Source organism: Oxyura jamaicensis, chromosome 4 (genome assembly GCF_011077185.1).
Source record: "Oxyura jamaicensis isolate SHBP4307 breed ruddy duck chromosome 4, BPBGC_Ojam_1.0, whole genome shotgun sequence".
Taxonomy (NCBI): domain Eukaryota; kingdom Metazoa; phylum Chordata; class Aves; order Anseriformes; family Anatidae; genus Oxyura; species Oxyura jamaicensis.
The window spans coordinates 24,287,469-24,314,848 of NC_048896.1; the positions used below are offsets into that span (position 1 = coordinate 24,287,469).

General features: G+C 35.7%; 1 protein-coding gene across 2 annotated transcripts in view; it reads left to right on the top strand.

Annotated features, from left to right (window-relative positions):
* Positions 1-27,380, top strand: part of TUSC3 (tumor suppressor candidate 3) — a 119,324-nt gene that overhangs the window by 36,803 nt on the left and 55,141 nt on the right. For both annotated transcript variants that reach the window (XM_035323982.1, XM_035323981.1), the window contains exons 2-5: positions 11,009-11,178; positions 19,340-19,457; positions 21,994-22,134; positions 22,805-22,945. In XM_035323982.1, the coding sequence (XP_035179873.1) occupies positions 11,009-11,178; positions 19,340-19,457; positions 21,994-22,134; positions 22,805-22,945 (570 nt within the window). The remainder of the gene's footprint in view (positions 1-11,008; positions 11,179-19,339; positions 19,458-21,993; positions 22,135-22,804; positions 22,946-27,380) is intronic.

Sequence of the window (27,380 nt, forward strand, 5' to 3'; positions counted from 1 at the left end):
ATCAAAAGGTATGGTCATATCCAGTTATCAGGAATCTGAGGAGTCTGTGATTCTAAATACTGAAAAAGCATAGTCATTTATAAGATGCTTAACCTACTAACTGTAACTCTGCACAGATATTTCAATTTTGACCCAAGGGAATGGCATGAAGCTGTGATAAAAGAGGTTGATGAGGCTGGATGTTAGGAGAAGGTTCTTTACTGCAATGATGGTTGAGCACTGGAACACGCTTCCCAGGAAAGTGGCCATGGCACCGAGCCCGCTGAATTTCAAGAAGTGTTTGGACAATGCTCTCAGACACATGGTCCGATTTTTGGGTGATCCTGTGTGGAGCTAGGATTTGGACTCAGTGATCCTTCTGGGTTCCTTCCAACTCAAAATATTCTATGTTCTGCTCCTTATTCAATAATGTTAGTTTTTAACTTTTTGTATCATTTTAATATTTTGCAAAGGCTTTTTTTCCTGATCTTAAAATTAAAAGCTTTTGCGATATTTTTGCTAGGTCACCCTGAAATGTTTTCCAGTGAGAATAAATTGAGCTTCTTAAGTCTTCCTATATAACATGTAGTCTCGGAATCTTCCTGGTTGTCCTATATTAAGTTTTCCCAAGAGTAATATCTTTTCAGTGTAAAAGTGACTTAAACAAAATATACTTTGAGCTTTTGCAGAGTTTTTCCTTCTAGTATTTTTTCTCTAATTTGTAATTCATCCTCCTTATATTTGTCTTCATAGAATCATTAAGGTTGGAAAAAACCTTCAAGATCATCTGGTCCAACCATCCCCCTACCACCAATGTCACCCACTAAACCATGTCCCCAAGCACTACGGCCAACCTTTCCTTGAACACCCCCAGGGACAGTGACCCCACCACTTCCCTGGGTAACCTGTTCCAATGCTTGACTGCTCTTTCTAAGAAGAAATGTCTCCTCATTTCCAACCTGAACCTCCCCTGGCACAGCTTCAGGCCATTCCCTCTAGTCAGTAGTTATCTGAGAAAAGGCCGCTCCCCACAACTTCTTTTCATGTTTTTAATTACTTCTATGATCTGTGGGGAAAAAAAGGGGGGAAAAAGTCTTGTTAATATTGTACAAGGCATGCTGCCTAGGCCTATTTCTATAAACTCTAAGAGACTAATGCAGTGTTTAACACATTACAATAGGGATATGTGCTTGTTTACAGTACTAGAGTCCTGCTCTGTAATTAATACTGTTGACTATACAGACTTAGTTTTATACTAGGTGAACTTTATAGTTATATTAAAAATTGTGACATGTTATGAATGTGCTGAAAAATATTTATTAAAAATAATGAATTTCTTATAATTTGAAAGCAATAATCAATTATGGATCCATGGAAATTAAGGATCACTTTGAAATCCTCTGAATCAAATAGATCCATGTAAACCATTATATAGGTTAATTTCTAGCCTGCATTTTCTACTGTGAAAAATATGTATTAATGTAATTTTATTTTTGTATAGTGATCAGAAATTGACATCTCTGTTTAATAGGAAATCAACAAAGCTTTTCTTTAATTGTTACTAGTGCATCTTGTTGGCTAAAATAATATTAATAATAATAAAAAAAAAACTTGGTACTTTTAGTTCTGACTTATTTATCTGGACCTTAAATGGACAATTTACTTTTCCATTTTTTGTGGAATAATAATTGTGCGTAGAACTAACTTAAAGCATCTGTTTAAAAATCATGATGAAAAGATGAAATTCCAAGAAGCAAATCCTGTTTAAACTGTCAAAGCTATATCAACTTCGAGTCAGTGGAGCATAATATTGAGTCAGTCATACTGTGCCAGTTTACATGGCTTCTCAATTATTTTTAGGCAATGGCTTTTTGTAAATAAAATCTTCCCTTTCAGACAAATTACTGTCTTTAAAAATTTATTTGTACATTACTAGTTAGTAATCTTTCTATTAACAAATAGAATTTATTTCTAAAAAAAAAAAATTACCTTTGAAAGATCTTGGAAAGCTGCAGAGGATAGAGGGATCACAGAATCACAGAACAGTCGAGGTTGGAAGAGACCTCCAAGATCAGAGTCCAACCTCTGACCTAACGCTAACAAATCTTCCACTAAACCATATCCCTAAGCTCTACATCTAAACGTCTTTTAAAGACCTCCAGGGATGGTGACTCAACCACTTCCCTGGGCAGCCTATTTCAATCCCTAACAACCCTTTAGGTAAAGAAGTTCTTCCTAATATCCAGTCTAAACCTCCCCTGGCGCAACTTTAGCCCATTCCCCCTCGTCCTGTCACCAGGCACGTGGGAGAATAGACCAACCCCCACCTCGCTACAGCCTCCTTTCAGGTACCTGTAGAGTGCAATAAGGTCACCCCTGAGCCTCCTCTTCTCCGGGCTTAAACAGTCCCAGCTCCCTCAGCCGCTCCTCATAAGGCTTTGTTCTTCAGACCCCTCACCAGATTCGTAGCCCTTCTCTGGACTCGCTCAAGCACCTCCATGTCCTTCTTGTAGCAAGGGGCCCAAAACTGAACGCAATACTCGAGGTGCGGCCTCACCAGAGCCAAGTACAGGGGGACAATCACTTCCCTGGACCTGCTGGCCATGCTGTTTCTTATACAAGCCAGGATGCTGTTGGCCTTCTTGGCCGCCTGAGCACACTGCTGGCTCATATTCAGCCGACTATCAACCATCACGCCCAGGTCCTTCTCTGCCAGGCAGCTTTCCAACCACTCATCTCCCAGCCTGTAGCTCTGCTTGGGGTTGTTGTGCCCCAGGTGCAGGACCCGGCAATTGGCCTTGTTCAACTTCATACCGTTGACCTCGGCCCATCGGTCCAGCCTATCCAGATGCTCCTGCAGAGCCTTCCTACCCTCGAGCAGATCGACACATGCACCTAACTTGGTGTCGTCTGCAAACTTGCTGAGGGTGCACTCGATCCCCTTGTCCAGATCATCCATGAAGGTGTTAAAGAGGATTGGTCCCAGTACCGAGGGACTGGGGGACTCCACTAGTGACCGGCCTCCGACTGGATTTGACTCCATTCACCACAACTCTCTGGGCCTGGCCATCCAGCCAGCTCTTAACCCAACGAAGTGTACAACAGCCCAAGCCATGAGCAGCCAGTTTCCTGAGGAGAATGCTGTGGGGAACGGTGTCAAAAGCCTTACTGAAGTCAAGGTAGACCACATCCACAGCCTTTCCCTCATCCACTAAGCATGTCACCTTGTCATAGAAGGAGATCAGGTTCGTCAAGCAGGACCTGCCCTTCATAAACCCATGCTGACTGGGCCTGATCGCCTGCTTGCCCTGCAACTGCTGCATGATGACACCCAAGATAATCTGCTCCAAGAGCTTCCCTGGCACTGATGTTAAACTAACAGGCCTATAGTTCCCTGGGTCTACCCTCTGTCCCTTCTTGTAGATGGGCATCACGTTTGCTAGCCGCTAGTCAAGTGGGACCTCCCCCGATAGCCAGGACTGCCAATAAATGATGGAAAGCAGCTTGGCCAGCTCCTCCACCAGTTCTCTCAGCACCCTCGGGTGGATCCCATCCGGCCCCATCGACTTGCGTACATCCAAATGCTGTAGCAGGTTGCCAGCCATTTCCTCGTGGATTGTGGCGGCCACATTCTGCTCCCCATCCCCTTCCACCAGCTCAGGGTACTGGGCATCAAGAGAACAACTGGTTTTGCTGCTCTAGACTGAGGCAAAGAAGGCATTAATCACCTCAGCTTTTTCCTCATCTCTGGTTACTAAGTTTCCCCCCGCATCCAGTAGAGGGTGGAGATTCTCCTTAGTCCTCCTTTTTGTGTTGATGTATTTATAAAAACATTTTTTGTTGTCTTTAACAGCAGTGGCCAGATTGAGCGCCAGATGAGCTTTGGCCTTTCTGATTTTGTCCCTGCACCGCCTTGCAGCATCCTTATAGTCTCCCTGAGTGGCCCGCCCTCTTTTCCAAAGATTATAAACCCTCTTTTTTCTCCTAAGCTCGAGCCACAGCTCTCTGCTCAGCCAGGCCGGTCTTCTTCCACGCTGGCTTGTCTTTGGGCACGTGGGGACAGACCGCTCCTGAGCCATTAAGATTTCTTTCTTGAAGAGCGCCCAGCCCTCCTGGGCTCCTCTGTCTTTCAGTACTGCCTCCCAAGGGACTCTGCCAACCAGTGTCCTGAACAGCTCAAAGTCAGCCCTCTGGAAGTCCAAGACAGCGGTTTTACTGATCCCCTTCCTGACTTTGCCAAGTATCGAGAACTCTACCATTTCATGGTCACTCTGCCCGAGACAGCCCCTGACCAGCACATCTCCCACCAGTCCTTCTCTGTTAGTGAACAGAAGGTCTAGCGGGGCACATCCCCTGGTAGGCTCGCCAACCAGCTGCGTCAGGAAGTTATCTTCCACGCTCTCCAGAAACCTCCTGGACTGCTTTCTCTGGGCTGTGTTGTGTTTCCAGGATATGTCTGGGAAGTTAAAGTCCCCCACAAGAACAAGCGCTGACGATTTCGCAACTTCTGCCAGCTGCCTGTAGAACTACTCATCCGTCCCCTCATCCTGGTTTGGCATTCTATAACAGACCCCCACCAGGATGCTTCCCTTGTTGGCCTTTCCGCTGATAAACAGGACAAGGATAGGACAAGGAGGACAAGGGAAGAAAACATTTTAGTACAAATAAAAACTTTCTCAACAAAGGAATTAGTTTATGACCTGTAGAAGATTGTACAGTGCTTCTGATGCCTTCAGAATTTGTGTAAATGTTGCTAATTTCTGCTGAAGAAAAGCATTTTGCTTCATGAAAGATCAGGTGCCTCTAATCCTAAAGGTCTCTGTTAGAGCTATTTTCTTGTGTTTATGAAGAAATTGCATTTAACAAAGTGTAAATTTGACATGACCCACAATTTCTATTCCTGTTTATAGACAAGTTTAAAACAATAAATAATATTTTATGTAAAGCTACTGATGCTGCAGGTCTGTTTTTTCCAAGAGGAATTAACTTTTTACAAGAAGTGAAATATGCTTTAATAGTTTTCCAGGATCATGGAAGTGCTGGAGAAGAGTGAAGATATACACAGATCAGATATTTTTTTTTTTAAAGTAAATTCAAGTCCATAAGCCATGTTTAGACTCTAGTTTAGACTTGCCACTCACAGAAAAGAAAGAAATCATAAGGAATGTTTAGAGAAACTCATTCTTCAAGCAGTCTTTCAGTCTACATTAGCTCCTTTTGGAAAGGTATATGTTTAAGAAACATGACAATCAAGCCATCTCAATTTTTTTGATTAGCAAAGTTGTAATTTAATAAATCCTTTAAAAACATAGTTAATCTCCTGTAGCAATGTTAGTATAACACCATTAATTTATAAGATACTTTTTTTTTTTTTTTTTTTCCACTACTGAAACTGTGAGATTTGAGCTACTAGGCTGAATTTGAATTTTTCATCAGGAAATGGAGCATGGCTTGCTAATAAATGGTTCCTCAGTCTTACTAGCAGAGTCTTCATCTAATTCTTAGTAACTATTATGAGGACTTCTTCTTAATACTGGTATCTCCTCTTACAGACCTTGGCCCTACCTTTCCAGAGTTAAGGTCTTCTGTGTTCACAAGTCTAGTTGTATTCAAGGGGGCATATCCTCTTTTCTCATACCTAAAGCCTCTTCTGAAACCTGAAGGAGGCTGGTTGGTAGACCCAGTTAGTTTCAAATGAATGGGGGCTAATTTGGAAACTGAAGCATTTAGTAGGATCTTGGGACTTCACTTTTTTTAATGGCCATTTGTCGTAAGTTACCTGTGTGGTGATGTTCTAACCGAAGGCAAGGTAAATCAAAAGAGGTTTAAAGTAGAAACTCAACTCAAAATACAGTTCCTATAATGTAAACTCAAACAAAATGATAATGATAAAGATGCTCTGACAGAACTCATGGAGAAACTACTCTTTGCCATACTCCTGCCATATTACTATGGTACATATTTTCTAAATCAGCTATTGCCAAGATAAGCAGATCTGAATTAAAAGAGATTTAAGAATATATATATTTTGTCTTAAAAATAAGAGGTTTGTCTTGAGAATGTATCACATCCATTGGGTGGCCAGGGCAAGCTGCAATTGGGAAAATATTTTTTTTGTTTGTTTTATTTCGTTTTTGTTTGTTTTATTCCTCAGCCATGCATGGTTTTATTTGGGCCAAGAGGAATTTACAAAATCTGGTCAAGGAAGATTAGCAGTCAAGTGATGGGAAACATGTATATAGGGTGGTGGTTGTTGTTTATCCTTTGTCTTTGGAGAATGGAAATAAAGCCGTGATTTGAGTTGCTAAGCTGCAAGTACAAAAAGGAAGGCTTGTAAATGCCAAGCTCTACTGGGTTAAGAAGCAAGGAGGAGATACGGGGGATCACTGGGAAGCAATCCCTAACTGGGAATTGCTTTGTGGAAGGCTTCTAACCAGGTGCAGATGCCAGAAGCCAGGCCTGCCAGCATTATCTTTTTCATAGCTTGTCACAGTTTGCCTACACTTCTGACAGGTGGCATAGTTGTTTCATCACATCACTGGAAACCAAGATCTATAATAGATGAACTTTAAATATATTCTTTTGCTTTATTCTTGATTCAGTGATGTGGGTAACTTCACATGGAAAATCTTTTGCTAGCCATAGTAACAAAAGCAGAATTATTTAGAATTGCTCTCCTGAGCACCTGACTTCAGTAGGGACTGCTCATCTGCTTAACAGGATTGAGGCCAAAACATTAATTGCTCTACTCCTACTCCAGCAACAAAAATGATTTTCATAGGTCATCTCTTCATGGAGAAATCCCTGAACTGCTTTCTTTATTGCTTCAGAAAATTCCTGGATTCTGATTTTCTCAGTTATGTTTTTATGGTTTATTTAGTTTTGAAAAAAAAAGAAAAAAAAAAAGTGCTGTGTATTTGGATTTGTTACAAAACAGTAGGAACAGCAAGCAGTGTTACTGTTGTGTTTTACAATTCTTAATGTTCATGTTGTTCACACACGTAGATCTTGCATTTTCCTTTATTCTAGTTGGAGCATCAGCTAATGAAAATAAATGATACATGACTGCCTTTTCACCTATTGGTTTAAATGTTTTACACAGCTGTTTGCACCAACTACATTCCAAGTTTTTTCTTAAAAGAGGAATTTTTCTTCCTCGGATTTATGGTTGTGTTTCAACAACAACAAAGTCCCTTTGAGTTATCAGCAGGAAGCTGGTAAATTAACTAGTGAGTGTTCTGAGGGTCTCTTTAAATAAATGTTTAAACAGATATGGGGTCTTCTATGAATTGGAAAGGAGCAGAAAACTAGCAGCATAGAGCAAAAATGAGATGATGATTGCAATTTTCTGGACGTGAACAGCAGTCATTCAAGTATCTCAGTCATCGCAAGCAATGTTTTGCCTAGTGTGTCAGATTTAGCCACCTTCTCTTATTTGGGGATTTGGAGAGATGGAGGATTCTGGCAAACAAAAAAGTTTGCTAAGTGGAAAGAGGTGAGTCAGTAACACTTTAACAACAATCTGGCATCTTAAAGGTGATTCGCTTTGGTGATAGTTTCTGTATAGCTGGGTGAAAGAAAAATGCTGAAGGATATCTTCAGTTTGAGTAATGTACATTGCAAGAATAATTTAGGGTCATGTAAATTTTCTTTTTTAACAATGCTTTCCTGGGTATTAATTGACATTAACTTTTTTCCCTTAGTTTTCCAACACTGTTCTTTTATGCAGGAGAAAAAAATTGACTGGAGATACAGCTTGTAGTCATACTTGTAGTCAACAATCTTTTTTTTTTTTTTTTCCTATTTGTTTTTATGTAGTCTTATTTTAAAAACTGTTTATTTTCTTACAAAAATATCAGATATACATTCTGGATTATGAAATCTCAAAGTCCAGTCTCGTAGCTTCAGCATTTAAAATATACATTTTTTTTCTCCTTTTATAGACTACTCAATTTCTGACTGTATTGACAGTAGGTGCCTTTTTTGATTCAAAGTTGAAAACAGTTGTAATGTTGAAATCTGCCATCTTTCCTGAATGCTGGTGCTCTACTTCAAAGTAAAATGCACAGCTACAGTGGAAACTCAAAATAACACTATATTTATTTCATTATTAAATGAAATGAGCAGCATTCATTGTGTAAAGGTTTTATAAAAGACAGATCAGTATCAGACCTCATCTATCTGTAAAGTGTTATAAACCAGAAAGCCGTAAAATATAAGACATGGCACAGACATCACTGTGAAGCTACCTAACTCCAGAAGATCTGATCTATTCATTATTCTGCAAAAGCAGCCTTTCTGGAATAGAAGTGATTTTTTAAAAAAATGATAGGATAATTAAGTACAGTCAGTTATCTAAAATTAGGTAATCTGGCCATTAGAAGATTTTTTGTAATGTTATGTGATTATCCACTGTTTATTCAATGGTATTTTTAGATTCAAAAAAATGGTAGATTTTTCAGAATCCATGGAAGCAAGTGATGAAGTTGTACCTGACAAACAATACTTCAAGAATGTGAAGTTGGTTACTTAGTACAGTAAAATTATTTAGTTAGTTCATTTGCTGACTTTCTACCTAGTATTTAGAAAAAGCAGAACAAAAGATATAAGTGGTTGAGAACATTGTGGTGAACTTCATGGTACTGTACAAGAGCCTTCATGGTTACATGTAGGTGACCACATACATGGCTAAATCTGGAGGGGGGGGGGGGAACCACCACACCACAAGGCAATTGCTTACTGGTAACACAAGTTTCCAAATTCAGCTTTGTATGGGGCTTCTCTGGGGAGTTCTCTTCTGATATTATTGATAATTTTGTAGAAAAATATGATATAGCAGTAATAAACAACTGTCTTTTTCTTCCCTGTTTTTTTCTATCAAGATCGTGCTTTCCCTTTAATACCCTTAATGATAGTTCATGGGTTTCTACTTCTTGTCTCAGAATAAGACCTATTTTGTAAAAAGTGTGTGGTTTTCTCTACCAAGAAACACATTATACGCTCTTCTGTGCTAATTTAAAAGTTATGTTGGTTTATTAGTTCTCTTTGGTTTATCCTTTACTTCAGTTATTCCAATTTTTGGAAATATTTTCCACATCCTTTTTGCTCTTTCAGTTTTACTGCATATTGTGCGCTGGTGTGCCTAAAACAAAACCAGTGTATCTTTTGAAATTAATATGTTTTATCCGGATACAGCTAACTGAGGATACAAATGAGTAGGCTTTATTTTTTATTATTATTATTATTATTTTATTTTATTTTATTTTATTTTTAGAAAAAGAACTTTTGTAATATCTTATTGAAGCAAAACTACCAAAAACTAGTAAGTCTATTAGCAGAAGAAAACTTCTAGTATTAATTGATTCATTGGTATTCTCATGATAAGCAAAGTTATAATTTCTCCTTTGGGATTTGTGATTATAAAAATCAGCCAAAATATGGGAATGGCAATGAAAATTTAAAAGATTTCTTTTTTCTTTAAGGCTTTATGGGGACAAATAAATTTAGCTGTCTCAAAACTGTTCAGTGTTTATTCTGATCAAAGCTTCTTTTAGACTTAAAACTTCTGATTATCATTTGTGCCTTAGCAGAAGCTGTAAGGACCATTGTCTGTTAATTTTTAGGATGAAAGCTACGACAGTAGTTTTCCTTTATTGTTGTAGTTAGTCCTTCCCTCCCTCATATATGTATTTTGACTCTTAATTATGGCCATACTGATTTGTCAGAATGTTACTAGATTAAGTTATTATTCTATTTATTTTATTTTTATTTATTTTTATCCCAGAGAAGCCATCTTGTCTCCTTGGACAGTTGTTCTTGCACAGTACTTGCGTTCTTTGTCTCGCCTGTTACCGTGTTCTCTTTTCCCAGATCTTCATTCCTTTCCTCTTTCACCAACTCATCCTTGCCTTATCACAGGTCTCATACCTTCCAGTTTTCTGACCATAGTTTCTCTCTTGGTTGGTGCCCAACTTTCCCTCTATTTCTTTCTGTCTCTTTTTTTCTGTCCTGCCCACCCTCCCTCAGCACTCAGCTTCTGTGTGTATTATTCCAGTTTTCTTTGCTGTTTTTTTCCATCTGCTATTATTCAATATAGGCAGCTTTCACTCTGTCCTTGGGTGAGGAACTTAAAACAAGATGGATTGTTGCATTGGTCCTGGTATGTTGTAGGTGTAGCAATCCACCTACAGCATAGTCAGTGCAGCCTCATTCAAAGTAGGTGATTTCAAGAAACTAACAATTCTCTACAGAGCGTGTATGACATCAGTCTCACTTGGAAAAAAAAAAAAAAGTATAAATAGATTTTCACAGGAATAGTTAGATGAATGTGTTTGATGTAAGGGCCATCTGCTAATGTGTGTCATAGCCTGCTTTTAGATTGTTTGTGTGACTTAATACTTTCATGGAAAAGAAAAAAGCATGCAAACAAATGTGTGTTTTTTTTTTTTTTTCTTCTTATACAGTCATAGTTCAGCCCAAATAGTGATCTCAGTCTTAAAAGCAACTAAAACCATGATCTTACAATGAAGCATGCCTAGGTGGGTTTACAAAACAGGGCAATCTGTATCAAAATACAAAATATTAATGTATAAATTCAACATAAATATGCATATTTGTAAGGAAAGTCTGTATATCTATTTATTTGTAACAGATTTTTCTTTCATCTTAATGTTTGACTGACAATATCTTCCTGTGATTTTTACTAAATAGAATGCGTAGCATAATGCTGCATCATCTAAAGCTTCCAATTGTCAATGGAAGTTAAATGATTGCCATACTGATATCTCTTACTTAGTCAGCCTTACTCTATGCCTTTGCTGTAGGTAGGAAGCTGTCTTATTTCATTTTGTGCATCCTTTCCCCTTAAGACTGGATTGAGTTACTTTAAGATACTTACAATCTACTTGTCTGCATACAAGACTAAACTGTGCTATACAGTTGTCCCCTCTGGGCATGCAAAGGCAGAATATAGCTATAAAGTGCTTGAAGTTTAAGCTTATGTGTTCCTCATCTTTGTCCTCAATTACAGAATCTTCTGGCTGAGAAGGTAGAACAGCTGATGGAGTGGAGCTCAAGGCGCTCGGTCATCCGCATGAATGGAGACAAATTCCGAAGATTTGTGAAGGCTCCACCTCGTAACTACTCTGTGATAGTGATGTTCACTGCTCTACAGCCACAGCGGCAATGCTCTGTTTGCAGGTAATTCATTTTTTTTTCCATCTTTCTCACCACAGTTTTCAGGTGAACATTTTAATCAATGTGAAATACAGGTAGGATTGTTCTTTGCTTGGGGCAGATATTTACTATTTAACAGTCTCATGTGTTTGTTAAAGCATCTTTTCAACTTCTTTTTAATATATATGATAAATTTTAGTTTTCTTAGTTTCAACATTTTTTTTTTATTACAGTTGAACAAAATGTATGCCGCCTAGGACTAAAACCTTTTAGGAAATCTGCTTTATAATATTATCAGAAGGCTGCAATCTTTTCAAAGATGTTTTGTGATAAAGTGAATAATTACCATTTAATAATATGACATTTCACTAATTTCTCCCGTGAAGTGATATCTAAGGCTCTCATACAGATGTGCGTTATGCTGTGATTTCACAGATTTGGATGGTTCTTACATGCAAGTGCGTTTTTCCACGAGGAAAAATATTGTGGAATATTGTCTGGCACTGTACGTTGAAATGTGCCGTTAGCTCCTTTTAGAGCACATATTGGAGTGGTAGTGGTATTCTTCTAAGTCCAAGATCTTTTTCTGCAAGTTTCTAGTTCAATGCAGTTAATCAAAAAATGGCAAATGATAGACATGGGAATGGGGCCAAGGGACTGAGAGCTAGTCATGTACTTAATTACATTACTAAATCAGAAATTGAGCTAATAAAACCTTCTTCAGCCAAAACATGCATTAGAAATGACTGTGTTTAGTAAAATGTGGGGTTATTATGCAGGGTGTTCAAAACTTATTTAAATAGGCACCAGAATGCTGTATAGAACTGTGAAATAGGTAACATTTATATGAAGAAATATTTCTTTGTTTTAAATGGGTGTACTGTAAGCAATATTTAAAGTTGATAAATGTCAGTAACTTGTTGGATTTCTTAGGCAATGGAATGCAACATTTACCACAGAAACTTCAACTTGCATATGATCATAACATGTAAACTTGTAGTTATATATGTTTTTTCTTAGACTTTTTAATAGGTTAATTTTTTGCTATTGGTTTCAGTTTGTCAGTTTGGAAGACGAGTGTGTAAATTGCATTCCCATGAGTTCACCCTCCACATCTGAACTGTGAAGGGGAGGAAGCTTAGGTACAGAAGCTGTCCAACATTGCTAAGTCAAAGAAATACTGCTTTACCACTTCCTGCACTTGGTTGGTACTATTTCTTTGCATTGCCAGAGTTTAAATTTAGGAAATGAAATAAGAGTTGGAAGCTTACCTTATTGTTTAAAATCACTTCTTATTTTCCTTCCAAGTAGATAAATCTGCAGGAGTTGTACTAAATTCAGCATAAGGAGTCAGCATATCTGCCATTATAATGGTGGTAGCCAATTCATTCTCTACGTGATATACAGATTTTTTTGTATGGCATGTTGAAAACAACATAAATATTACTATTTAGGAAGTTAATTTTGCTTACAACTGTATATTGTTTAAGGAAGTTAACCTTATAAGCTTCATCCTGTAATATGCTAGGCTAGGTATTTATGTATAGAAACAACTAAAAATCTTTAAGCATAACAGGAAGAAAAAAATCAACATACTGCTTTCAGTTGGGATTATTTAAATTAATGTGAAGTTGAGATCCTCTCTTTCATGTGAAATAAAAGAAATTTAATGAGGTTGATCGTACTGCACATAAAACCATTATTAGGAAAATCGACATTTTCAAATTAATGGATGGGAGCACTGAAAAGATATACGGAACTGAAATGCATACATTACTTTATTGTTAGCTATTCACTAGCCAGTTTGCCTAAAGGAAAAATAGATTTTTAACTAAATCTGTAATGTTCTGTGAGGATGCTTCTGTCCACGGTTTAAGTTAACTGTTGCTAATCAAAATATTTCTGAAACAGTTGTATACAAAAATCAATGTTATATTTAAAATAAAAAGTAGTATCTAGACTGAAATATTTGTCTTTGAATAACTGTCTCAAGAATTAGTACGTTCACTCCCCACCTCCCACCCCAGCCCCCCTCCCCCCCCCCAAAAAAAAAGGTCTAAATGTCTTCTCTCTTTGGTGGATAAATTTGACATTTTGGTGTTTTATCTCAACGTCCAGTTTGTAAAGAATAGGGGAGCAGTATTTTTAAAAGAGAAATGTAGTGTGCTGCTGTTGCATAGAGCTACCTCAAATGCTAAGCATGGATAACACAGCATTATATGGGGAAAAAAAAAAAAGAGAGAGAGAGAGAAATAACAGGTTGGAGAGCAGTGGTGGGAGATGTGCTCCTCTTCTGCAGAAGAGCAGTGGAAGCTGATTGTCATTAGAGCAGGCTATTGCAGACTTGCTCATCTGAGGCCATAAGGGATAATGTGTCCTATTGTGTTAAAATAAACTATATCTTTTGTGTATCTGATTTTGCATTTGTCTAAATTTAGAATGCTTGATGTCAGGTTGATCCCCTACTTACAATGTTGTACATTCTTGCAAGTGTTTTGAATTATTGTGCTACCAACAATACAGAGGTAGTTTCTTCCATCTAGGAAGTTAGCATCACCTTTGGTGCTCTTTCAGAGTGAATATAAAATCCGTTTGGTGGTCAGGTTTTGTACCAGTCTAAGGAATACTGTGTCTGTCCATTGCTGAAGAGTGTTGTTGCTTGGACATTGTCTAGAAGGTGTGAAGAAAGATCTATTTCCCCATCTTTCCAACACCAGAAAAGTTCCAAATTTTGGTTAAAACTTGGTTAAGTGATCGTAGCCAAATCTTAAAACATTTGGGATTATGCTATGTAATAACTTTTTCAAAAGTATACCCTTACATATAGTAAGAACCTATATGTGGAGAAATGACCCCATTTCTCTCAGAAAATCCAAGATTTTTCTGTGTGCAGCAAGTATGACATTGTCACATCAGTCACATAAATCACTTAGAAGTTAAAGGTTTGTGAAAGCATGTGGAAATAATATGAATTTACTCTTAAAATGCTGCATGCCAAGAAATCCTTGTGACTTCAGAAGTTTAGATGAAATTATTGTGTGTAAAAATTAACCTTTCAGTTAGTAGCTGATCTTTTCCATTAAAATCTAAGCGTATTTCATACTTTGTAGATGTTCTCAAGCAAAAAATACTGAAGATCTTTTTTTCCCAGTGGAATGAGAAGCATTTTTTATTGTTGTAGGAAATAAATAGATAATGTTACACATCAGCTTGAAAAGGGTCAATTGAAAATAAATAAATAAATCAATGATTCTTGATTAATTTGACAATTTTTATGTAACTTATCTATTCATCCAGTGCTTTATGTTTTTGTTCCTAATACATGTCATATTGTTGTATTTAATGATTTCTCTTTACATAATTTTGCTTGATTTGCTTCAAATTCTTTTATGTCATCTCTTTTCAATATTTTAAATAAATACTTTTAAAAATTAAAAATTTTATGTATTCAATTCTGATTTATTCTATGCCCATAATGAATCAGATTAATTTACAGGTGATTCTGAAAAGGCAACAACCAATTTGTTAACTCTCAGACATGGATTGGTTTGGTATTCATCTTAATGAAATATTTTCACTAACAGTTTTCCAAAGGCTGTGTTTATGAAGAAACAGCCAAAAAAAGACTAGGAATGGAGAGAAGCTTGTGTAACCAGTATTTTTTTTTCACCCCGTGTTGACTAGACTGTTGTATTTTTAAAAGCTTGTATTGAAAGGAGCACTCCCATTAGATGAAGTTGTATATGCATCTGTAAATATGTGTGTGTAAAGATTAATAAGTTTATAAAATTATATCATAATTTTGTATAAATACAAAAAAGTGTGTACTGTATATATGTTGGTTATGAGGGAACCAGCTCAGTTTTGCAGGTGTGACATATGTTTTCTAAAGACTTCTTTGCATTTTGAGTGACGAGGCTGAACTCTGTCAGAAAGGATTAACGGTGTCTTTTGGACTAAGATGTAGGTGTAGGTACTGTAGAAATCATGCTGCAGCATGAGCTCCAAGTCAATTCCTTATTAACTATTTCTTTTGTATTTGTTTTAGGATTGTAAAAAAGGTAAGCTATAATTCAACATACGGTTTGTGCGTTTTTAAGTTCTGAGCTTAATGTCATGTACCTTAAAGGCCCTTAAGTATAGCCACCTTCTGCTGTTGACTCACAGTGTGCAGAAAGGAATGACAGAATATACAAAATAATAAGTTCCACAAATTTTTATTACCATCTACCCCATCAGTAAGAGATATCTAAGAGGAGGTTTTTTATCTAGAAAAGAAAGGAAATCTACTGGTTTCCCTGTTCAAGAGGATATCTGAGAAAACTGTTTTCAAGTAGTTGATAAAAGAGTAGGTCAAAAGCAAAAAATAAAATTCTGACAGTCAAGGAGTTGTCATGAGAAATAAGAAGACAGGATCCTCCTTCTACCTTTCAGCTTTTTGCTGGTTGATCAGGTAGTGAGAAAATCATTGCTATGTCTCTTAACTGTACTGAGAGGGAATTATCTTTTGAACTTTTGTTCAAAAAAGGAACATGCAGTATGGAAGGAGCCACTGAAAGTTCTGCATTTTTTTTTTTTTCCAGTGCATTTTAGTATCTCGACAGAAGTATGGATGAATCTTGTTTTCCAGAATAGTAGTTATTTGTGTGGACCATGAGAAGCTCCTTATTCTCTTTCTACAAAATATGGTCTTACAGTGGCCTTTTATCTCCAGAATAAATTGGAATTGGACCTATTGGGATGCTGTAAATAGAATAGCATGGTTTTTAGCTTGCTTTCTGTTATCAATATTTAGATTGCATAAATAGTGTAGTATTCAACTATTGTCCATTCTATCTTATTTTCTAGTGCTTGGAGTATATTCTGGATGCATTTGTTAGGTTCTTTCATTCTTTTCACCATGACATCGAGTCATGCTAAAAACAAAAGCAAATAAGCAGTTTGGATTTATCATCTTGATACTGAATAGTAGTTAAAATACGCATTTAGCCACTTTGTCTCATCTTTTAGGGAAGACATTCCAAATGAAAAACAAGTTGTTCTGGATGTAAATTGCAGCATTGATCACGGTTCTACTTAAGCAGATGGGTTAAGAACTGGTAGATCACCTGGTAGTGCATTCTTTGCCAATTGTATATTTGTAAATGTTTTTGCAGTCCATAGCATGCCAAAAATTGATGTTTTTTTCTGCTTTCTTTGACAAATAATTCCACAGTCTGTTTTATCCCTTTTACAATATTCAGTTCGCGTTTTCCCTAATATAACGTCAGACTAATAGAATAAAATTAATCAAATTTTATATAGCTCAAGCTATACAAATGTGATTATCTGCCATAGACACCTATGTAATTAATCTTTTTAAATAAAACTTTTAATATTTAACGAGCGTTCTTGTGTAATGTGTGACATTTTATAGACCATTTGCCTAGCAGCTTACTTTTCAGTGGGCTGAGCATTCTAGGAAGCTCTAGTTGTAGCATGATACTTTGATCTGGTCATTATTTTCTAGAAGTTGATTATTATTACTGTTGGTGGTGCTGGTTCCTATGTTGCTGCATGTTATGACAAAATTAAGAGGTGTCTGTGGCAGCAATATCATTAAAATCTTTTCTATCAAAAAATCATGTCAAACTAACAAGAACAGTGCTAACGTTAATTTGATGAGTTCATAGCAAGTGTGGTTCTGCCCTATGTCTTTATAGTATTGTATATAATTGTTACAATGGATTATATAATTAACATTACTTCATGTAAACAAACTGTGATAGAGTTGATGTTAACTAATGGTAGGGATAGACAAGTAGATAACTAGTGATGGAACTGATATAACTGATGTTGACTGGAGGCAGATTTTTTTTTTCCAGCCAAGTGCTTAAACTGTTTATGACTATTACATCTAAAGACAAGTAACCAGCACTTCAAAAAAAAATTTAATGCAGTTTTTTTTTTGCATCATCAGCGTATCCGTTGGAACTTATTTAGTGGATGTAGAACATCAGTTTTTTTATTTAACACAATAATTGTAGGATGTTCTTCAGTAGTAATCCTGTAACTTTGCATTCCTGCCCCTCCTTGTTGCAGTCTCCCTCCTCCACACCCTCCAAGAGCTGCTATGAGGGTGTATTGCAGAATGCTTTGGAACGTTCAATGAGAAGATAAAATTGTACTGTTAGAGAAGATTCAAGAGGACGTTTGGAAAAATGTTACTTTCTGAAACCTGTGTCCTTCCTATTATATTAAATCAAAATAGCATAATTTAAAGATGAAGAAATGCATGGAGATCAAAGGGAACAAGAGGGTTTTGTCAAATAGTGGGGGCATCACTGGAGTATCTGAATTTCCCAGAAATACTGTTTCATTGCAAATGAAAGGTAGACTAAGAAGAATGCTAGCTTCAAGATGAAGTGATTTTATCTTGTTTTTATAATGAAAATGGTCCAACTTTAATATAGCAGGTTTAACAGAAGAGTGTCCTACAGATATTACTTAAGATTTTATAGCATTCCTTTGATGTTGTCTGACTGCCCTCTTCAGGATGACAGTGAATATGTTAGTCTGCTTAATGTTAATATTTGATTCTAGAAAAAAAATATCCAGTGCATAATCCATTTTTTATAATTCCAAATTTTGCCTGTTGAATAAATGAAAAAGGAGCAAGTTTTACTCAATCAAGTAATAAGAGTGAAAGTTGAGTTTTGCTGTGCTTCATAAGATTTTTTTTCAGGGAGAAGAGATGATCAAATTTTATTTAACTTTTTTTTTTTTTCATGATAGATTTTTCTTGTATACAATATATTCCTAGATACAACACAACTCTGCTGGAGTCGTATGTAATATATCTCAAGCCTAAGGCTGATCGAAGTTATGAGGAAATGGGGTATTGTCTTACCACGCCTGTAGTTCTGTCTTCCTCCACTTTGCTCTTAAAATACGATGTTTTTGTATGCGTTCAGTGCAGAGATTCTCTCTTGCAGTCCCAGCTTTTACATAAATAGTAGTCTGCACCATCATATGCATGGAAATTATTTTCTACAGCAATACTGTTTTAAGAAAAGCTGCAGAATACATTTATGCTACTTTAGCATCAAACCACATGCAAATATAAGTGGCCAAATGGTGGAGCGTTGGTTTGGAATCTACAGCAGATATGATTAATTAGTAATAGGGAAATAATTAGTGAAGGAACCTATGTAAAGCTGAAAGTATCACAAGGATCCTTTCTTTCCTCCCCCTTTTCTTTTTATTGAATTATTCATTGATACAGATTTGTCCAGTGGAGGAACTTGTTTTATGCTTGCTTTATGGTTCTGTGCTTGTGTATTTGGGGCAATTCTCTAATTCTCTCCTGGTAAGGACCCCTCCCTCTTTTTTTTTTTTTTTTTTTTTTTTTTTCCTCAGGGCAGACATGGAAAGGTTTAAAATAAACTAAGCAATCAAAGCAAAACCAAAACAACCCTGAATGTACAGCCACAAGGCAAGCAAATAGGAAGCTTTCTTGCAAATACAAGTAGTAGCAATATGGCTTTCTAATGATGATAAAAAAGATTATATAACCCTGTATGTTGTGGGAAATTATCGCGTATTGCTTGTAAACCTTGTTGTATAGAAATAATCTTGAGCATTTTTTATGCTACTTACGAACCTCCTGTTAGCTTAGTTACTGTCACGTCCCCAGTGTTTAGCAGTTCTTGGCGTAGTGTGGGAAGATTTTTTCTATGGCTCTGTTTTTTTTATACAGAGTACTACAGTCATGTTCGTTGTGATTTTTCCACTACTTTCAGAATCCTCTATGTGCACTTGTCTTTGACAATTAAATCCTGTTTCTATACTTGAAGGCCATGTAAGCATCTCCATGCAGAGATCTGTTTGCAGATTTTGGTGATCCTCAGGAGGCCCCTCCTGAGGGTGTTATTTGTGTTTTCTGAAGCTTTTGATTATGAAGGAGATTACTCTTGTTAACATCTTCTGGGATCTCTCTGCTTTTAGATGGACTTAACAAATTTGTAATTTTGGAGAATGCAAGTGTGGAGCAGAGAGTTGTATAATGAGCTGAAACTTTGTTTATTAAGTGATAATATGGGTGTTGAGAGTGAAATTTTAAGTGTAATTCAGCTAACCACTGCGGTTGGCTAGGGCATCTTTGTTGCCAGTGAATGCCACATGGATATATGCTTGTTTCTTTTAGGCAAGCTAATGAAGAATATCAAGTGCTGGCTAATTCATGGCGCTATTCATCTGCTTTTTCAAACAAGCTGTTTTTCACAATAGTGGATTATGATGAAGGGGCAGATGTCTTTCAACAGGTAAATGCTGAGTATTATAAAACATTCTTAATTTTTTATAGTACATGTTTATTTGATAAATGACAGCAGAAAAGTGATCTCTCTGTAGATACCTATGTCTATATGCATTTCATAAATAAATTTTCTGGTTACAAATACTAGATGCTGGAATTTCTATAACATTAACAAGGAAGAATTGTACAAGTAGCCACTTCCAGGATTTGCTAAACGTAGTTCATGGTATTGCTTTATAGAGGATCTTATATGTATGTAAAATTTCATCAACCGGTTATTAGTGTTGTTTTCTGGAACAAAATGCAGTGTAAATAACATCTGCATTTAAAGATTTCCTTTATCTTTAGGAAAAACGGTCTTAGTTAAAAGCCATTTAGATGACTAGGTTGAAGAAAATATTCTTCAGCTTTAGTACTCTTAGTACTAGTCTGGAAGTTCTTCAGGGTTAAGAGAGGAGACTTGTAGATTTTAGATTTTATATGCTGGCTATGAGGAGTGAGGAATCAATTACTGGAAAATAGTCTTAAATTGAATAGTCAAGACAAAAAGCATCCCTGGAAAATTCATGCTAAAGAAAACCATGCTTTTTTCTCTTAGATATTTATCTACTGATTGAAGCTAAAAATAGAGATTAAGAAGAGTAACAAGTTTTGAAGTTCTCTATATTTTTAATCGCCTTTTGGTGAAATATGTGCTAGACATTTTCTCTGAAAATTTTAAATATTTAATTTCCAAAAATTTAATATTTTGGTAGTTTACCGTGTCTTGTAAATATTTTGGCTTCCATCAGGCATCTTAGAATATGTTGTGTAAAAATATGTTTATTAGTGGCTGAGATTTTGATTTTAAAACTTTAAACCTTTAAAAATTTATCTTACATTATCCTTTATGGTCACACTAGTATAAAATACATTGTTTGATCTTGCCTTAAGCCATCAATACATATTAGAGTAGTACAGTCCAATTTATTACTTGTGTAAAAGGGCACAGGTTCAGTTTTTCAGATGATGCACATTTAAAGTCATGTAAAAATTATACCAAATTAAATAAAATGTGAAAGTTTTTTGGCTGTCTGTGAGAAATACTGTGATAAGCATAAGGGACCTGAATGACTGATGATTATGTTAAAGTGGATTTTTGGAGTAGTTCTGACCTTGTCCTTACATGTGCAAACCAGTAATGTAATACTGATGCCAGAGGAAAAAGAAATTTAAAAAAATTAAAAAAAGACTGGTTTTCCAGCCTTTATAATGTTCATAGAGAAATGATAAAGCAGCTGTAGACCAACTGCCCTTAATCTCCATACAGTGTCAGAAGGCTTCTGCATCTGAGGTTTCTGAATCTTACAAAATATTGTTAAACTATTTTACAACTTTTCTCTTAGCCTTTCTCAGAATACTTTTATTTACAAATAGGTTCACTAAGGAAGTGAGCTGTTTTTTGCTTAGTTGGAAAATATTTTAATAGTTGGTAATCTCTAATGATAACTTCAGTTCTGTACTTGATTAGATAATATGTTTTGGTAATGTGATAAAACTCATTTTTCAGGAATGAAACAAACAAGCTTACTCTGTGTTTGCTGCTCAAAGATCTCCATATTGCATCATATTTAAATATTTTCCCTGATTTTGTTTAAGTTAATTTTCATGTTTTTCAAGTGGTTTATTACATCTTTTCTGAGATGGACTGAATATGGAGGAATCTTATATAGGATAATTATATACCTATAGCAATATATACCTATAGCACCTATAGCAAAGCTGAAGTCAAAATTTAAACAAAGTGGCAAATATAAATCTGTTTATCATCTATGTTTTTTTTTTTTTTTATCCTGTACAAAATATAGCTGAGAGGACTTACAAAGAGGCATACTCTCACTTTTTATTTCTTTTAAATATGAAAGATTTCAAATCAACTGAATTATATTTAAACAAATTGATACAGTGTGAATAGTTCCACTGGCATCAATATGTGGAATAATATTCACCCGATTCCCAGAGCAAGTTATGTCATCGAAGCAAGTTATCTAGGTTTTCTGGGATTCAAAAAGGACTAAGCACTGGTGGAGTAGTCTGTCTTGAAACCAGTGAAGACGAATAGGTTAGTCTAGGTAACTTTGTACTGGTGAGAGTTAAGCAAGAGAAACAATGTCAAGCTATAAGCTTTTATTTTCCCCTGAATTTCAGCCTAATATGCTTTAATAGATTGGAGGGAGGTGGGCTGTCTGTTTTTACTAATTATTGTGAAATTCTTACAGTATGTGGGAAATATAAATCATAAGATAGTCAGAAAAGCTTGCAGGTGAAATATTCTGAATAATTAAACATCCGAAAGAATCTACCAGAAGAAAGTAGCAAGGAATACTTCGAGCACTCTTTTTCTAGGACTGTACATGAAGATGTATAAAAAAGAGTAACACATTATGCAGGAAAGCAAATAATATTTTTCATATTGAATATGGTTATGTTGTCTGATACATAACAGGTAAACACCTTAAAGTATGGGGTTAGTAATTTTTTTGCTATTTTTCCTGGTTTTGTAGCTGAATATGAACTCTGCTCCGACTTTCATGCATTTTCCACCAAAAGGTAAGCCCAAGAGAGCTGACACATTTGACCTGCAGAGAATCGGATTTGCAGCTGAACAGCTAGCTAAATGGATAGCTGACAGAACAGATGTTCATGTAAGTCTTCCGACAATTTTAAAAGTTAGAGCCAAATGTACCTTTGTAGTCTGAGACAGGCAGATGATAAACGCAGTCCCTCCTTAATGCCTGTTTTTCCATTAAAACATAGGCTCTTGAATGCATATTTTTAAAGAAACAAAACCAAAATAAATATTCATGATAGTTGTGGTAACTTCTACAGTTTGCAGATTATATTTTATTCTTGCTTTGTTAAATTATGTGTAGTTTTTTCTAGATAAAAAGAAGTAGTGTTATTGTGATAATTAGTTTTGAATGAGTAATACATGCTTGCAATACTACATACAAAACAAATGGACCCAAAAGTAGTTGCTCCTAATTCAGAAACAACATGCATATCTGTTGAAAATACATATATTTTTTTTGAGTTGAACAGTTTAATTTTCTTAAAGAAGAGATAATGGAATATTCTGCATTGAAATTTTCAGATCAGTAGCGTATTATCAGTTTAAATGGTCCCTAAAGCTTTTTTATGCAATCTATTTATTAAAGCAAGTACTATGTTTTTCTTATTTATGGATACATTCAGTGATTAGTCTGTGTCAAAACCAGATTTCAGATGCTCCTTATGCTCCTTGTTTGTTTATATGGAAATTGATCTGTAGGTATGTATTTATTTCTGATCTGTATTTGCATTTATCTTTTCCAGATTAGAGTGTTCAGGCCTCCTAACTATTCTGGTACAATCGCATTGGCTCTTCTGGTATCTCTTGTTGGTGGCTTGTTATATCTGAGAAGAAATAATTTAGAATTCATCTACAACAAAACTGGCTGGGCCATGGCAGCTCTGGTATGCAGATTTTCCATACTAATATGCTTTGCGTTAGTTCCCTATCTTAGCGTTTGTGTCTTTGTTACTTGCATAGTAAATTAAAAACCAAAGGGCATAAATGATGAATTAAGTTCAAATGTGCTTAACAGTGTATTTCAGTATGTTTGTTTTTACCATAGTCTTCAAACATCTGAGAAGACTCATGGAGAAACACTGTCTGTGCTGCATAGTCAGCTATCTTAGTTTTAGATAGCATGTAAGTATGACAGATGACAGTTAAGGTTTATCAACAAGCACTCATTAAATTAATTTGTGCTGTCATTGTGACTGACAGAAGAATTAAATCTGAGAAGTAGCATTAAGACTTAATTTTGGGGGACATGCTCCTGAACCATGATTCAGGAGCCTGGTTATCAGCATTAGAGTAGCATAAAGTCAGTCCAACATTTTACAGCTTAATAGAATTCCTTCCTTCTATGCTAGAAATGAGAACAGTACTTTTAAAAAATTTGTTCATTTATTCTGTACAAGATAAGTCAAGCTTTTCTTCTCTTTCAATGTAAATGGGTTATTTGTTCACTCAATCATTTTAAATACTTTTTCTCAACTTGCTTCTATCTGAATTAATGTTTCTTGAACGCATATGGCCAGGATTGTAGATGGAATATGAGTTTACTTGTGCCAGTGGCATTTGCATTTTAGCTCTGCTAGAAGCAGGTTACTGATACAAAACAAAATTGTTTTTGCTTTTTCAAAGTCATGTCATATTGGTGGTCAGTTTTGCTCTGATTCAACAAGGCAAGGAGATACTTACCTTCTTGTGACACTTAGAGCTGATGGCTCACTGGCAGCATTTATTACATCAATTCAGGGATGAAGTTACCTAGTACCAGTTGTTCAAAAGTCAAGGAATGAAGTCCAAGATTTCAAATAAACTACCTGAAGGACTAGATTTCAAGTAGAATGTTTTCTTTCAATTTAGAGAGCTGGGAGAAGCCTTCAAAGTAAGGCTGTCAAATTTAGTTCCATATCTTTGTGTAGAATATTAGTATTTTCCAATGAAAAAGTTTTATTATATTGAAAGTGAAGTGTTGGGTTTTGAATCCTTGAAAAGTGTGAGCTGAGAATAGGGAGAGGAACCAGAGAGTAAAAAGGGGTGGATGTCTTCTGGCATCTGTGATTTCTAACAAAAAACAGATAAGTGGTTTGTAGTATTCCTTTTACTATTCAGACTTACACAGGTCCAAAGTGTACAAAATGAGAACTGATTCTATGTAGTGTTGGCCACCTGTTATTCCTGCAGTGCATGTGTATGTGTGTTTTTATGTCCAATTCAGGGCTTTCTGGGAGAAGACCAATTGAAAACCTGGGCTGAGTTCGGGGGTCAGGACTGGTATCCTGACATACTCAGAAGTCAACTGGACAATGATCTAAACTGTAACAGATATAAGATGACCAATGGAGGTCCGTTGCAACATTAATTGTCCTATAGCTATATGAAGCTGTCCTCTACTGCCACTTTTCTAACAGTGTCATTTGGATTTATGCTTCTGAATAATACCACAGAATTTAGGCTTATAATACAATATTCCAGTTTAATTACTTATAGTAAAAAGGTAAATAATCTCATTTTATAGTTGCTTTGGCCGAAATGCAGTAAAAGTAATACAGTCAAATTTCTAGGACTGAATTAGGTGATGTTAAAACTTTTTTTTTGGTTTCACGTCTCTTTTCCTACATCATTTTAGTTTAACTGAAAGAAAAACAAAGCCTCTGTAATTCTCTCTAGGAAAGGTAGTAGAGAAATTATTTCAAAAGATGATGATAAATGACCCAAAAGAAAAAGTAACCTTTATCACCGATAGTGACTGCCTTTTAATGCAGGTATCAAACCACTTTATACTAAATGTGTCAGAGATTTTTGTTAGCACCATTTTAAAGAGGCCATGTGCTGTGTACCCTGGGGCTGTAGTTGAAGGCATGAGTGTACTCTAACTTTGTGTATAATCAAAATTGTTTTTTTCTCTTCATGCTTCATTCTGCTAGATGGCCAGCATTCATTAACCTTATGGAAAATAACATTTTACATTTCAATTTAATCATAGATCTCCTGAAATTCAGTAATTGAAAACCAAGGATTCCATATCATTGCAAATAGACAGGGCTATTTTTTTGTTTTCATTGTTTTAAATTCTTTGGTTTGTTGTTTTGAAGAGCTTTTATACTCCCAAAGGTTGTATACCTATTTTTTTATTTAAAAAAAAAAAAAAAATGGACAGTGCCTCTCTGTTCCTAAAAATTAGAAAAAAAACTCTGCATAAAATGCCTTTCATGTTTTTACTAGGAGGAAAAAGGATCCCAGAAGACTGGATTTTAATTTGGTATGAACATCAACTGAAAAACAAAAACAAAACAAAACAAAACCTTATAAATAATATTTTCAGCCATATTTTAGGAAAATATTTTGGAATGCCATTTTTAATAACCCGTCTAATAGTTTTGAATAGGCACAGAATCAAGAGAACTGTCATACATTCCAATGCCAGTTAACACAAAACTGTTGAATTAGTTTTGTCCTCAGTATGAAATCGAGCAATAGCAGTGTGATAAGCTGTTTCATCCCCTCATGGAAGCACTGCAGACTCTGGTGGTATCTTATGCTTTAGGCATTTTTACTTGCAGCATTACCCAGAAGACTTCTAGAAAGGCAAGCTGTGGTGGTTGAGTCACTGTACCTAGTACTCAAAAGACATCTTTTGAGATCACACCCAAAATTTATCCCCTAGATTGTTTTAGACTCTAATTTAAATCCTACTGTTCATCTATGGATATTTTTCCCTCTCACATACTAATACAAAGATGAGGAAGGACTTCAGTCCTAAGATACTTGCAGACTCCCGTCCTTTTATACTGATAAAGAGAAGCAATTCAGATTCTTGTCAAGACTCTTCATTTCTTAAGCAGAGAATAAAAGGTCAAGTAGTGTAAGGCTGAGCAAATTTCTAACATTTTACATAAGCAATTGTTACATTTCAGACAATAGTTTCTCTAGAGCTGAGGAAATATTTCTTCAAATGGCTAGAATGTGGACAACATGGGGCTTCTTAAAATGGTTTCTTTGCTAGGTTGCCAACATGCTTTTCTGCCTGTAATTTTCAGTTTTTCAGTATATCAATATTGCCTGTGTAACTATGGAATCTGGGAGGGCAAAGTCTGTTTTCAGATTCCGAGGGAGCTGCCTAGGAGCTGTTCCTATTCTTCCTAGTCAGGAGGATGAAAGGAAGGGGTTGTGAGTATGTGAGAGGACTGTCTTTGGTAAGGGGTGAGTGGTTCTCTGTAGAACTGCTAAAGCAGAGACTCTGCTTTGCCTGGGTAAGTGAAAAAAAATAATAAATCCTTTTAAGTGCTCACAGAAAAGTGCCTCACTCGAATCTTCTTTCTCTACTTTTCATCCTTTGTACTTTGACAAGGTCCAATAAAACTGAAAACAATAACTTCTCTGCATATGAATCGATTGTAATCAATACCATATAAATAAAATAAATATAAAATAAATAACCATATAAATAAAAACACTATAACCAATACCATATAAAACCTTAAGGTAAATATGAAGTCATTAATTACATGTTGCAAGTTGCTCATTTGTCAAAATGAATTTGTAGAAGTTTTATCCTGAGGAACATTGATTCATAGCAATGAAACAACCAGGTGTTTTGGAAATTTTGGATTCCAAAGCATGGGATCACATGGAGACTAAGGGGTTTGGAATGGTAAGCATTGGGTATCAGTGTGTCTATGATACGTGTGTCAATTCTACAAATAATGAGGTATATTTCAAGTATATTTTACAAACATTAAAAGTCTGTGGATTACAATAATGAATATAACAGATCAATACCTCGTTGATAGTAATAAGAGAACATGGAATGGAGCTTGAATGTCAACTACTACCTGTAGCGCACCAAATGCTTCCGTAAGGGATAAGATGGAAATGCTATATTCTTGGGGTAATTAAAATAGATTAAGAGTTTCTTCCTACTACTGTCTCCTGTCTTTTTTTGTTAGATATTAGCATGTTGTGAGGTCATGTATCCATACTTGCCAGCATTAGAGAACTTAAGCAATTTGAAAGAATTACCAGTTAAAAGCGCATCACTAATGTAAACTGAAGTTGCTGTTTTTATCTTTACATATGGAAACAGACGTGGTTCTATTGAGCATAAATTAAATATATAAATTTAAGAATGAGGAAAATCACAAATCTAATAGAAGACTAACTTTCAGAGCCACCCATATTTGTGCACTACATGCACCTCTTCTCTTTTGATATTTTACATTTCAGCTCTCTGACTTTTCCCCTTTCACATCTTTCACCTTATCTTTATTACCTTCATCTCAGTTTCTACACTTTTGCTATCTTCACATAAGCTATCAGCTCTGTGATTCTTCA